At 40.3% G+C, this 13,347-nt stretch overlaps 1 protein-coding gene across 2 annotated transcripts in view; it reads right to left on the bottom strand.

Annotated features, from left to right (window-relative positions):
- si:dkey-247m21.3 (5-hydroxytryptamine receptor 4) overlaps positions 1 to 13,347 on the bottom strand; it is a 62,996-nt gene that overhangs the window by 28,397 nt on the left and 21,252 nt on the right. For both annotated transcript variants that reach the window (XM_047373159.1, XM_047373160.1), the window contains exons 2-6: positions 11,983 to 12,064; positions 10,091 to 10,258; positions 9,016 to 9,216; positions 7,615 to 7,768; positions 2,079 to 2,743 (exon numbers count right to left, since the gene is read on the bottom strand). In XM_047373159.1, coding sequence (XP_047229115.1) covers positions 2,079 to 2,743; positions 7,615 to 7,768; positions 9,016 to 9,216; positions 10,091 to 10,258; positions 11,983 to 12,005 — 1,211 coding nt within the window. In that variant the 5' untranslated portion in view covers positions 12,006 to 12,064. The remainder of the gene's footprint in view (positions 1 to 2,078; positions 2,744 to 7,614; positions 7,769 to 9,015; positions 9,217 to 10,090; positions 10,259 to 11,982; positions 12,065 to 13,347) is intronic.

Below are 13,347 nucleotides of genomic sequence, written 5' to 3'. Positions count from 1 at the left end.
ACATGGAGAAGCAGCTTTTAGTTCGTATGCTCCACTAATTTGGAATAAACTGCCAGAAAACTGTAAAAGCGCCGAAACCCTAAATTGCTTTAAATCAAGATTAAAAACTTATTTGTTTAGAGTGGCCTTTGAATGTGTTACCTAAACATTATTAGTTAAGTTTTCAGTCCAATTTTCCTTTCATTTTTTTATTCATCATTCTATTATCTTTATTTTTTTAATTACCTCTGTTGTTTGATTTTCTGTATCATTGTAATGATTTTCCTTATTTACAGCGCCCTGAGTCCGTTGTTGCTAAAAAGCGCTATATAAATAAATTTGACTTGACTTGAACGACAACACTGGCTACAGGAGCCCGTCCCCCACGCTGTAATGACCACCCCAGCTGGCTGATGACCACAACAGCTTCTTCTGCAGGTTTGAAAAGCAGCTATTCACTTCTTACTCTCACACAAAAGGACTACCTGCGGCACCCACCAACAACTCTACAACCCATTCCCCTCTCACCTCTGACCCCTGCCTGCACTAGAGAACCCTGAGGAAGATGTAAATAGGCTCTTTCAGTGTCAGAAGACCAGGAAAGCTCCATGACTTGATGATATTTCCCTCTTTCTGCTTGAAAGCCTGCATTGACCAAGTAGCCCCCAACTACATTAAGATCTTCAACAAATTTCTGAAGCTGCATGAGGTTCCCTACTGTTTCAGGGGTTCCACCATCATTCCGGTCCCCTAAAAACACACCATAACAGGATTAAATTACTAAAGACCTGTTACCCTGACATCTGAGGTCATGAAATCCTTTGAGTGCCTGGTGTTGATGCATCTGAAGGACATCACAGGTTCCCTGCTGGACCTCCTGCATTTTGCTTAAATTCATTGAGATGAATTTGAAACACCCAGAAATGTAAGCCAGAATCCTGCTTTTGGACTTTAGCTCGGCCTTCAACACCATCATCGGTCCAGACATCCTGCACCAGAAGCTCACAGTGCCGACCTCCACTTGTCAGTGGATCACCAGCTTCCTGACTGACCGGCAGCAGCAGGTGAGTCTGGGGAGCATCTTCTCCCACACAACAATCATCAGCACTGGCGACCCCAGGGGTGTTCTCTCCCCACTACTCTTCTCCCTGCACTCAAATGACTGTGGACCTCAGCAGACCCATCTGTGAAACTCCTGAAGTTGACACCACCGTCATTGATCTGATCCAGAACAGTGATGAGTCTGCATACAGATAGGAGGTGGATCGGCTGGTCCACTGTTGCAGTCAGAACCACCTAGATCTTAACCTGCTCAAGACTGTGGAAATGATGGTGGACTCCCCCACACTCTCTCCTCTCACCGTCCTCAACAACACTGTGTCTGCAGTGGATCACTTCCAGTTCCTAGGAACCAACCCTTTCTCGAGATGGTTAGAAACAAGGCCTTGCAGAGACTATACTTCCTGCGTCAACTCACGAAGTACAACCTTCCACAAGAGCTGCCGGTCATTTTCTACATTACCATTTCTACATTACCATTACTCAGTCTGTCGCACCCAATACTGCTCAATATTTACTCTCACTCACTTAAAACTGTGCACATATATTTATATTATATTGTAGATATGTTTATACTTATTCTGATTCTGTATTCTTCCATCACTTTGTGGTTTTGCTCATCCACAAAACAAGACAGATCCAAACTACAACAAACAAATATGTCTGCAGAGAGAACCATCAGGGAAAGCTTTCCCTGCATCCAGAACTTGTGCAGGGGCAGCTAACATCTCTGCAGACCCCACACTTGCTGTACCTAAATTGTTAAGTCTTTTACCTTAAAGTCGGCACTGCAGAGCGCTGTTTGCAAAAGTCAACCCCCACAGAGACAGTTTCTTCCCTCAGGCTGTCTCTCTGATGAACATAATGAGCACCTTACAGCTGAGCAGAGTAGTCAGCTATTTATATATATTTATACATAATGTCTGTATTATGTGAGCGCTTGAAACCAAAGTCAAATTCCTTGTTAATACATACAATTTCAGCCAATAAAGCTGATTTTGATTCTGATTAAAGAGGTTCTGTGTTTTTCTGTCTTTTACCTCAGTGCCATGGAGGTCCCGTTGACTGACGGGGCGGAGCAAGGCCTGTGGATGTGTCCACGGGAGAAGCTCCCCTGCCGAGTGTAACGTTCATCTCCACAGCAGAGAATAACAAGGAACGCCCTTCGAAAAGCCCGGTTTAGGAAGGCGTACAGGAAGGGGTTCAATCCTGAGTTAATGTACCCCAGCCACAGCCAGGCTGTCCACAGCTGCCAGGGTACAGAGTAATGAATGAAGGGGTCCACCACGTTCGTGATGAAAAATGGCGCCCAGCACAGGCAGAAGCAGCCCATTATGACCGCCAGCGTCTTTGCCGCCTTTGTCTCAATGCGCATGCGGCTGTGTCTTCCATGAACCTGTTCTGAGTGCAAGGATCTGATTGCTGTCTTCAGGCGGTAGTGATCCAGTGGATCCGAGGAGGTGGAAGACCGTACAGTTACGACCGGATTGGACACTGTAACTGGAGCAGAGCCAGCACGCTGAAGTGTCTCTATCTGCCTGACATGGATCATGGCAGTGACATAGATGCGCTGATAGGCCAGAACCATGAGAGCTAGTGGCACATAGAAGGCAACGGCAGAGCAGATCAGAGCATAAGGCCGGTTGACCAGAAACACACAGCTTGTGTCGTTGGAGCCTCCCATAAGGGTTCGCCTCTCTTCAATCTGAGAGGAGACAGAAAATAACAAATGTGATACATTCTATATTGAGAGGATTATTTTAGCTTAAAATAAACACAGGAACTCTTGAGTGACCCGAGCTGCCTGTTTCCCTGATTCATTCCAGGACAGCCTGAAGAAAGACTAATCATCTTAAAAGCCATAATAAAGTACTTAGTAATATCCTTTTAAACTAAAATAGGTTTAGTCTGTCTCGCAGACTGCCCTGCAATTGAGAAGAAAGACTGAGCGATAATTAAAAATGCACTTGTGGAGCAGAGCCTGAAGATGTAATCTATGGTGCCTTGGCAAAGTATTCATACCTCTGTAACCTCTTCCCATTTGTCACATTACAACTCCAAGCAACAATTTAGTATTCTTTTGAAATTTTAAGTGATAGGTAAAATGTGCATATCAGAAGAAAAATGCTGCAGAAGAAAAATGATTTATGGCTTTCATATTTTTTTTAATTTGAAAAGCATTGTGTGCATTTGTATTGAGCCCTCTTTACAATGATAGCCCTAAATAAAATCAGTGCATTTCCTTTTGAGGTCACATATTTAGTAAGTACCTGTGACTGATTTAATCTTAGTAGAAATACAGCTGTTTTGTAACACACACCATCCTCGTTGTGAACCATGGTGGTGGCAGCATCATGCTGTGGGGATCCTTTTTCTAAGCAGCGACAGGGAAGCTGGTCAGAGTTGGTGGAAAAAAATAGAATGAGATAAATACAGGAACAACCTAGACGAAGAAAGACTGAAGACTGGAGAGGTTTACCTTTCATACCTTTGGAATACCTTTGGAATTCTAGAATTGCGCCGCTCAAGGTGGCAGCAAGTTGGAGTAGCTCTGTTACTTTTGATTCTGATTTATTCTTTTTTGGGAACTATTCCTCTTGTGGTGGATACAGTTGAATCTTTTTGGACGACTGTCCCCTCTGGTGTTGGATGCTGTGCAGCTTGGAGGATTTTTCTTAATACTTTCTATTTTTGGACATTTGTTATGATGCATTGCCATGGCCATATGGTTATTTCTTACAACCGGGAGCAGCTGATTAATATCTCGAAAGCTCAAATAATACTTCAGCTACAACCCCAAATCCCTAATGAGTTGAAAAGGAGATGCCGTGGATGCAGAGCAGGAGCTAAGAGAAGAGAGAGAAGGAGGAAGTTCAAACCATCTCTTCCGTCGATTTTGATGGGCAATGTGAGATCGTTGGGAAACAAGTTGGATGAACTCCAAGCCCTACAAAGGACCCAGCCAGAGTACCGGGCATGCAGTATTATGTGTTTTACTGAGACATGGCTGCAGGATTATATCCCCGACTCCAGTGTCTCTCTGCCGGGCTTTTTAACCATACGAGCAGACAGAGATTTAAAGAGGAACGGCAAATGTAAAGGAGGTGGACTGGCAGTACTTGTGAACAACTGTTGGTGTAATCCAGGACATGTAACTGTGAAGTGTCATCTCTGCAGTCCAGATATTGAACTGTTGGCAGTAAGTTTTCGTCCATATTATGTACCCAGAGAGTTCACCAGTGTTATTTTGGCAACAGTTTACGTTCCACCTTCCGCTGTTGCCGACACTGCATGTGATGCCATCAGCTCAGTTGTTGCTAAGCGACAGACACAAAACCCCAATGCTTTTGTGGCAATTTCTGGTGATTTTAACCAAGCTTCACTCTCTGCTACACTTCCAACGTTTCAACAGTTTGTCAGTTGCTCTACTGGAGAAAACAAAACATTGGATCTGTTTTATGCAAATGTCAAGGACTCATACATCTCTACAGCAAGACCTCCTCTAGGCAAATCAGATCACAATCTTGTTTTTCTCTGCTCGAAATATAAGCCCCTTGTTCAGAGACAACCTGTAATAAAGAGGACTGTGAGAAAATGGTCACATGAAGCTGAAGAAGCCCTGCAAGGTTGCTTTGAGGCTACAGACTGGGACGCACTGGGCCAGCCACATGGAGAGGACATCAATGCCATGACTGAGTGTGTAACCGACTATATAAACGTCTGTGTGGATAACATCATCCCCACAAGAACCGTGAGATGCTTCCCCAATAACAAACCTTGGATCACCAGTGACCTGAAGGACCTGCTTAACAAGAAAAAAAGAGCCTTCAGAGAGGGAGACGTAATTATTGAGGAGTATACAGAAGCAACTTAAAGTCAAGATAAGAGACAGCAAGGAGGTGTACAAGAAGAAGCTGGAGAGCAAGCTCCAGCAAAACAATATCAGATATGTGTGGACAGGAATGAAGAAGATCATAGGCTTCAAGCAGAAGGATGATCAGACCGATGGAGGTCTGGACACAGCCAATGAACTGAACACATTCTTCAATAGGTTCAGTTCAGAAACAAGCTTCACATCCTCCTCTCCTGCTCACAGCCAAACAGACATTCCACCTTCCTTTGACCCACAGGACCCACAGCTGTCCATTAACACCTCACATTTTTTATCTTCCACCTCAGCCCTAGACCCTTCTGCTTCTACATGTTTGCCTTCAACCATATAAGAAGATGCTGATGCTTCCTTTGCTTCCCCCTTCCACCTGTGTGTCTCAAGAAGTCAAGTGAAGATGCAACTGGAGAGACTGAATAGGAATAAGGCTGCAGGTCCAGATCATGTCAGCCCTAGAGTCCTGAAGGCCTGTGCAGAACAGCTCTGTGGGATTCTGCAGCACCTCTTCAACGTTAGCCTGGCCCGGAAGAAGGTCCCGGTGTTGTGGAAGCCCTCCTGTCTTGTTCCGGTACCAAAGAAAACTCACCCATCAGTCCTCAATGACCATAGACCTGTTGCCCTGACATCTCACATCATGAAGGTCCTAGAGAGACTCCTGTTGGCCCACCTAAGTAAGCAAACAGTAAACCATCAGGACCCCCTTCAGTTTGCTTATCGCTGTGGAGTTGGAGTTGAAGATGCCATCATACACCTGCTTCAACAAACCCACTGTCATCTGGACAAAGCCAGCAGCACTGTGAGGATCATGTTCTTTGATTTCTCCAGTGCATTTAATACAATCCAACCTGATTTGCTTTGTCAGAAACTCCAGAAGACTCAGGTGGAGGCCTCAACAATCTCCTGGATTAAAGACTACCTGACAAACAGACCACAGTTTGTGAGACTGAAGGGTTGTGAGTCTAACCTGGTAGTCAGCAGCACAGGAGCACCACAGGGGACTGTACTCTCACCATTCCTTTTCACTCTGTACACCTCAGACTTCCAGTACAAGACAGACTCCTGTCATCTGCAGAAATACTCGGATGATTCTGCAGTCGTGGGGTAGATCAGAGATGGACAAGAAGATGAGTACAGGAAGGTGGTGGACCGCTTTGTGGCATGGTGTGGAAACAATCATCTCATTTTGAACGTGACTAAAGCAAAGGAGATGATTGTAGATTTTAAGAGGAACAGGAATAAGTCAAAAACTATTTCTATCATGGGAGAAGAAGTGGAGGTGGTGGAGGAGTATAAATACCTCGGTGTTCACCTGGACAACAGACTAGAGTTGAGATGCAACTGTGAAGCCATCTAGAAGAAGGGACAGAGCAGACTGTACTTCTTGAGGAAGCTTAGGTCCTTAGGTGTTTGCAGCAAGATGCTGCATATCTTTTATAAGTCTGTTGTGGAAAGTGTGATCTCTTCTGCCATCATCTGCTGGAGAAGCAGCATCAGAGCCAGGGACTTAAAAAAGCTCAACAAGCTGATAAAAAAGGCTGCCTCTGTTCTGGGGACTCCTCTGGAACCTCTGGAGATCATTGTGGAAAGACGGATTCTTCATAAAATGAAGAACATTATGGAGAACCCTGAGCATCCTCTTCTTGAGACTGTCCTACAACAACAGAGTGTCTTCAGTCAGAGGCTTCTTCAGATTTGTTGTAAGACGGAGCGCTACAGGAGATCCTTCCTGCCACAGCCATCAGCATCTACAACAGCTCTTTGGGGAAACCTGCATAATAAGAGCTACAACAACATTCAATTTCCCTTTGGGATTAATAAAGTATTTTTGAATTGAATTGAATTGAATTCAGCAGGACAACAACCCCAGAGATACAGCCAGAATTACAATGGGCAGTTTAGATAAAAACCATATTCATCTGTTAGAATGACTGAGTCAAAGTCCAGACCTACACAGCATCAAGAATCTTTGGATAAACCTGAAAAAATGCCGTTCACAGATTTTCTCCATCCAATCAGCAGGTAGAGACCAAAGATTTCCAGCTATAACTGCAGCAAATGTCAATTCTACCAATTCTTGATCCAATAGGGCTGAAGCCAGATGCAAGCCAAATTGTTCAGATTTTTATTTGTTAAAAAAAGCAAACCGTCCTTCCATTTCTCAATAATGCTATATATTGTGTTGAGGTACCACATTAAATCCCAATAAAATAAGTTTCTTTTTGCAGCTGTAATGTGACCAATTGTGAAATATTCAAGTAGGAATACTCATACAAGGCACTGTACATATTTAGAAGTTGACTTCATTAGGTAAAAAAAAGAATTAAGTTTTATAAAGGAATTAAAATCAAAGTATTATTTTGTTTTCTTTTGAATCTAAAATATATCAAGTGCACATGTAAAAAAGATAATTAAAAATAATTTAAAAAAATGTTAATTAATAGCAAAACATATCTAAAGGAAGGAAAATCCTTGTTAAAGTTTGTTGATTGTATCAAAAAAGAAAATTTGACTATATAGATTTGTGCTGTAGCTCGTGCGCCTGTCTTTGGGAATCTATAGCTTCCACAAGCTCAGTGTTTTTAGAAACACTGAATATTTTAGAGGCACTAATCTTAATAGTAAAGCTAAGGCAACCATTATTTCCAACACCTTTTAAACATTTTTGATCTTAGCTACGGAAAACTCACAATGTCCTCGATCCCAATAGCATTCCAGCTTTGCATGATGGGTAAAAACGAGATTAATGTCGGGATAAACCAGCAGCCGCTGAGCATAACTCCTACTCTCGCCGGGGTCATCTTATGTCTGTAGACTAGCGGCTGGCAGCAGATGGCGTAATATCTAGAATAACACATTCACACAGATTTGCACATATATTATACACTGTATTAAACATGGATTACTGAAGATTAAACGCAATTTACATATAGAACTTATTTGATAATAATTGTTTTTTTCTGCCTCTTGCAACACTCTAAACCAGTGTCGTTCAAAGTGTGGGGCCCACTGGCAAAATGGGAAGGGGTGGGGGTGGTCAATTAATGTTTAGAGTCCCAATGCTTTGGATCTGTGGTTTCCATGGTGACAAACAGCGATACAGGCCAATAGTGTGTACACTAAACTCCCTACTCGTCCATTGGTCTGAATTATGTTCAGATCAGTTCAATTCATTCTAATAAAATCCAATCGTGTAGATTTTATGCAGTGAAATTGAAATCAAATTATAATACAATTAAGTTAAATTCGGTTGATAATTTAATGCCAGGTGGCAAGGGCATATCTTAGGAAGCCGAGCTGAATGGATCAAGTCAAATCATTGCATTTTCAGCAATGCTTCATCCTGAGGAAACGTGTTGGCTTCATCAAGGACATAAATATAGTCTATTGCTGCAATTGGCTTTGTGAAATCTTTGTGTTTTTCTTTCCTATGAAATGAACACCTGGCTGAGTGATTTTATGATTAGCTGTCCATCCTTAACGGAAAGTGTCATTGATGGAACTAGTGCTGAAATACATTTTTTGTATTCAATGTTTTTCTGTCTTATTGAAAGTACTCATGGCCCTGTGCTTCTGTGTTTTAGCTCTGTCAATGAAGCCTTCCAAGAAAGAGACACAGGTAAACACAGAAACACTGGACTAGGTGTACCTTCTTTGGAAAGAAAAAAGAGAGATATAAAGCAGAGTAATTGTCAGAAATAGAAATGTAAATGCTTTTGTGCTACAAAAAAACAGCAAAAGAAAAAAAAATTACTTAGCTGGGGGTACTTTCTATAAGAAAGAAAAACAAGAACAGCACAAAATGTTAGGGGCAGCATTGGCAACATTAATCATGCCATCCCTCAAAAAGACACAACTAAACATACAATACCAGGCCAGGCTTTCTATAGAAAGAAAATGAGAAATAGAAAGAAAACAACAGAAAATCCAAATAGAAAACTCGGATTTAGGACATTTCCTGTAAATTTACAAAATGTTCCTCCTGACTTAGATTTAAATATGAAAAGAAAGTCTTAAAGTGTAAGCCAGCATGTTAGAGCCTCAGAAAGAAATATAAAAAGTTTCGCCCGTATTGTGTCCTCATCACAGACCTGTCCAGTGCAATGCAGCAGAGGTGCAGAATGGATGCTGTGGTCAATAAAACATCCAGAGAGGTTCGCACCAGGCAGAAAATTTCTCCAAAGTACCACTGGCCTGTGGTTAGCTCGATCGCAGCAAAGGGCATCACAACCAGCGCAACCAGCAGGTCCGCAAATGCCAGAGAAACAATGAAGTAATTGGTCTTTTTTTTTCTAAGAAGAAACAAGACAACAGGAAAGGTCATTCACAAACATAAAGAATATTAGTTCCAAAGGGGTTTTATGTTGTTCTTTACCATTACTTCTGGCTAACATAATCACACAACTTGCAGGCTGCATGATTTTGCAGTATTATTTGTATACACAAGGGCTGCAAGACTCAACTATTTAAAACTTAAATATAATTTTCTTTTTTAATTTATTTTTGGGAAGTTAAAAAGTCTGTCTGTCGAATGTCTGTTGTCGATCTGAGTGGTCTGTCATGTAAAAAGATTGTTTTAAGCTCTTTAACAAAACAAAAAACATAAATGTTTCAGGGTTTTTAAATGCCGCTTGTATTTAAAAAGTGAAAGCTTAAAACAGGCACTCCTGTGAAATTCAGGTGAAAAGACTATAGGAGTTTTAACCTTTTTTCTGTTTTCTTTGTTTCTGAACATTCATTTTGACCAAACTCCACTTTTCCCACAATCAAATGGATGGATGGATGGATGGATGGATAAGGGCAGTTTTTAGATATATGGAAAGACAATAAAAACTGGAAATACAATTTTCTCTAGAAAATGCTTAAATTCCACACTGTTCCAGACATTTCCAGACTCATTTGTGCATCTAATTTTAGCAAGTATATTCTCATTCACCTTTGGAGGTAAACATTTACCTTTCAGTCATGTGCTTCAGATGAGAAAATTATCCCATTAATTATTTAGCGAAAATGCATCGTTTTTATATTTTTGGAGAAATGTAATAGTTGTTAAAGGTCTTTATTTTCTGTTCACATCCTACTAGCTGCAGACCTTACTTATTTACTTATGAACTTTAACCCTTCTTCCACTTCAGAAACCAAACATCAAACCAAAAACAGGCTCACCTCAGATGCCTGTCCTTGCACAGTGCAACCATAACCAACAGGTTGCCAAACACAGTCATAATAATGATGACAGAGAGGAAGATAGTTAGAAAAACGGTCTTCAAAGAGCTCAAGAATTCTTTATGGTCCTGCTGTTGTTGTCCGTTATTTATTAGGTCATCCAACAAACTGTGAGAGAAAATAAAGTGACAGAATAAAACATTTTAAAAAATGCTTCAGCCTAAATGAACATGGTTTAATCTGCAACAAAAGAGTAACAAAAACTGCATGGGGTCATGTTTCTCTATAGTATAAGCAGAGTAGGAGGGCTGAAGGAAATTGGACTATACGACATGCATTTCAGTTTTTATTGTTGTTCTGTCTGCAGGTTTGGATAATAGGAGCCATTTTGACTCAAGAATTTAATAGAAACAAAATAGCATTTTGAATTTCATGTGATGAAAGGGGCTTGTACAAAGTATTAACAGCAAGGATGCAATACATGTGATGTTATGTAAAAAAAAATCTTAATGTGGTATTTTTTAATTCAAACCTCGTTTATTTTCTGTGTGATGTTTTTTCACTGCAATAAAAGATTTATCTATTTTAAATTATTTAGCATTTTCACCTGGAGCATCAATAAAATGTGGAAAGTAATCAGATAAGGAAAGAACCTCTATACAGGTAAGTTTATGTGTTTATTTGTGTCAGAATGACAGTACCTCTGTAAAGTATTAAAACCCCTTTAACTTTTTCAACTTTTGTCATGCTACAAACTGCAAACTTCAATGGTTTTCATCCGAAACTTGTGTGATTGACCAACACAAAGTAGCGCCTTATTTGCAGTAAAAGGAAAATGATGCATGTTTTTTTTACAAATAAAAATCTAAAACAATTGTATCTATATTAAGCCCCTTTCACTCAGATATGCCCAAATAAAAAGCAACACAACCAAATCCCTTTAGAAGCCAACTTATTAGTGAGTAGAGCCCTTATGTGGGACATATATGGACAGTGTGGAGAAAAACAAACACCGGTCATAACCCTAAACACACTTGTGCATGATGTCACTATGTTTCACTGTGGGGACTGTGGGCGAACAAAGAGTAGCTACTTAGACTGATGGATGGAGCTAAATGCAGGGGATATTAAACAAAAACCTGTTAGAGGCTGCAAAAGACTGGGGTAGAGGTTCACATTCCAGCAGGACAATACCAAACATACAGCCAGAACTCCACAAGGATGGGTTAGTGTTAACAATTTTCATGTGATAGAATTCCCCAGGCAGTTCAGATGTAAATCTAATCAACAATCTTTGGCAGGACTTTAAAACTGATGTTCACAGACAAGAAGGATGGGAAAAAATCTCAGTCTATGGATGTGCAAAGCAGGTGGAGGCATTCACTAAAAGACTTGTAGCTGTAATTGCAGTGGTTTGTGAATCTGTTGAGTATTGACTCAGGTGAGCTGAATAAAAAACTTGAAATCATTTGTCATCCACTTTGCACTGAGATATGTTGGTGTATCACATAAAATCCCAATAAACACATTGTGTTTAAGTTTGCGTTAGTATCCTGACAATATGTGGAAAAGTTCAGGGAGTATGAATACTTTTGCCCGTCACTGTATGTATATAGTGATTTATATATATTTATTTCAAGGGTTAAATAGGTTTTGCAGCTCAAGCTAATTTTATTTAGCGAGAGGGGAAGAAAAATCGCTCTCTACACCCCTGGGCTAGACTGCATTTATTTTTTTACTTATAAAGGCAGTATTTTGAATAAAATAAAAAGCAGACCTAATTGATAAATTAGCCATAATTAATAATATAAATCAGTCACTATGTCTCATTAAAACTGGCTTACTATATAGAGTTGAATGAAAAAACAAATATAAGTTCTTCCTTGACTTACTGCTGAGGGGATGCTGTGGCCATCCCTAGTCATCTGCACCGAGGTCAGCCGAGGAGAGTCCTCATCACCCCATGCTATGGCCCTGATGGTACACACACACACACACACACACACACACACACACACACACACACACACACACACACACACACACACACACAGCCAGACAGTCATTTTGTTGGCTCCTGCTACAGGTCTGCATTTTTTCTGAAAATAGCAGCCAGCTTGCCTCTGTAAACTGGCTGAATGTCTTGCTCTTGTTTGTCCATCTTGTGGCAGCATCAAGGAGCCAGAAATGTAACAATTGGGGCTAAAAATAAGTAGCTGGATCACAGCTTGACAATGTGTGATGTTTATAGGGTAAGTTGGACTGTGACAAGCAGCAGCTGTGTCTGCCAAAATAAATCAACCTGTTAGTTTCTCTTTAGAGGTTACACTAGTAGGGCAGTGCTTTAGTTGATGTCATGAAGGAAACAATCTGTTCTTCCTCATTCCTGTGTCACCAGAGGTCAGCAGTCAGAAATCAGCCCCAGAGGGGCATTTAACAGCTTATAATGATTTAGGCCTAGCTTCCTGTTTTAACAAAGAATGTGTCTGAAATTCAGCCTTAGCTTTATTAGACAGTTTTTCACCTAGAATCAGTTTCTTTTTCTCAAATAGATTTACTGTAGATCACCAGACATCTGTAAACCTCTGACAGCATATATCCCATGAAGAGATTTAAATCTAATAACTCTACTTGTTTATGCACTAAAACCTAATTAACTGACACATTCAAGCAAGATAAGAAGCATTTAGTCAATTCATTGGCAGTTCCGGTCAGGGTATAATTATGAAACAGAGGTCAACATGTTTATATATCAAGAAAATTGGATAATACTAATAGCTCTACTGTAATAGGTTTAAGTTGTGAAAATACATTTTACAAACCATGAAAATATTTACAACTGTGATCAATTTGTAAACAATAATCATGATACAATCATAATAGTACATCCCTAGAGTCTATCATACAAGGTGTACACTAGGTGTCAACTTGTAATATACATGTAGTATATATTCAAAACACTAATAACATATGGTGTGAAAATTCATGTAAACTTATCAGCCTATTATTGTCACAGAACACAACTTTTCTGTGGGAGAAACCATCTTCTTTTTCCTGAACACTTTGGCCTCTACAACCCAGCAAACTGTTTCGATACCTAAAAGGCCATATAACTTATGTCCATATAGGTCAAATACAAAAGATACGATATAATCCTCTTAAAAAGGGGTTAGGGGTCTTTCTCCTTGTCATGTTGCTTTAAGTATCTGTTCATGAGGAACAGCAATGAGGTTTTGTTTGTCTGGATTGTGGGAACC

The sequence above is a fragment of the Girardinichthys multiradiatus genome, chromosome 8, assembly GCF_021462225.1.
Source record: "Girardinichthys multiradiatus isolate DD_20200921_A chromosome 8, DD_fGirMul_XY1, whole genome shotgun sequence".
Classification (NCBI taxonomy): Eukaryota; Metazoa; Chordata; class Actinopteri; order Cyprinodontiformes; family Goodeidae; genus Girardinichthys; species Girardinichthys multiradiatus.
Note: the sequence above shows the minus strand (reverse complement) of the source record. Positions and strands in the feature narration are given on the sequence as shown.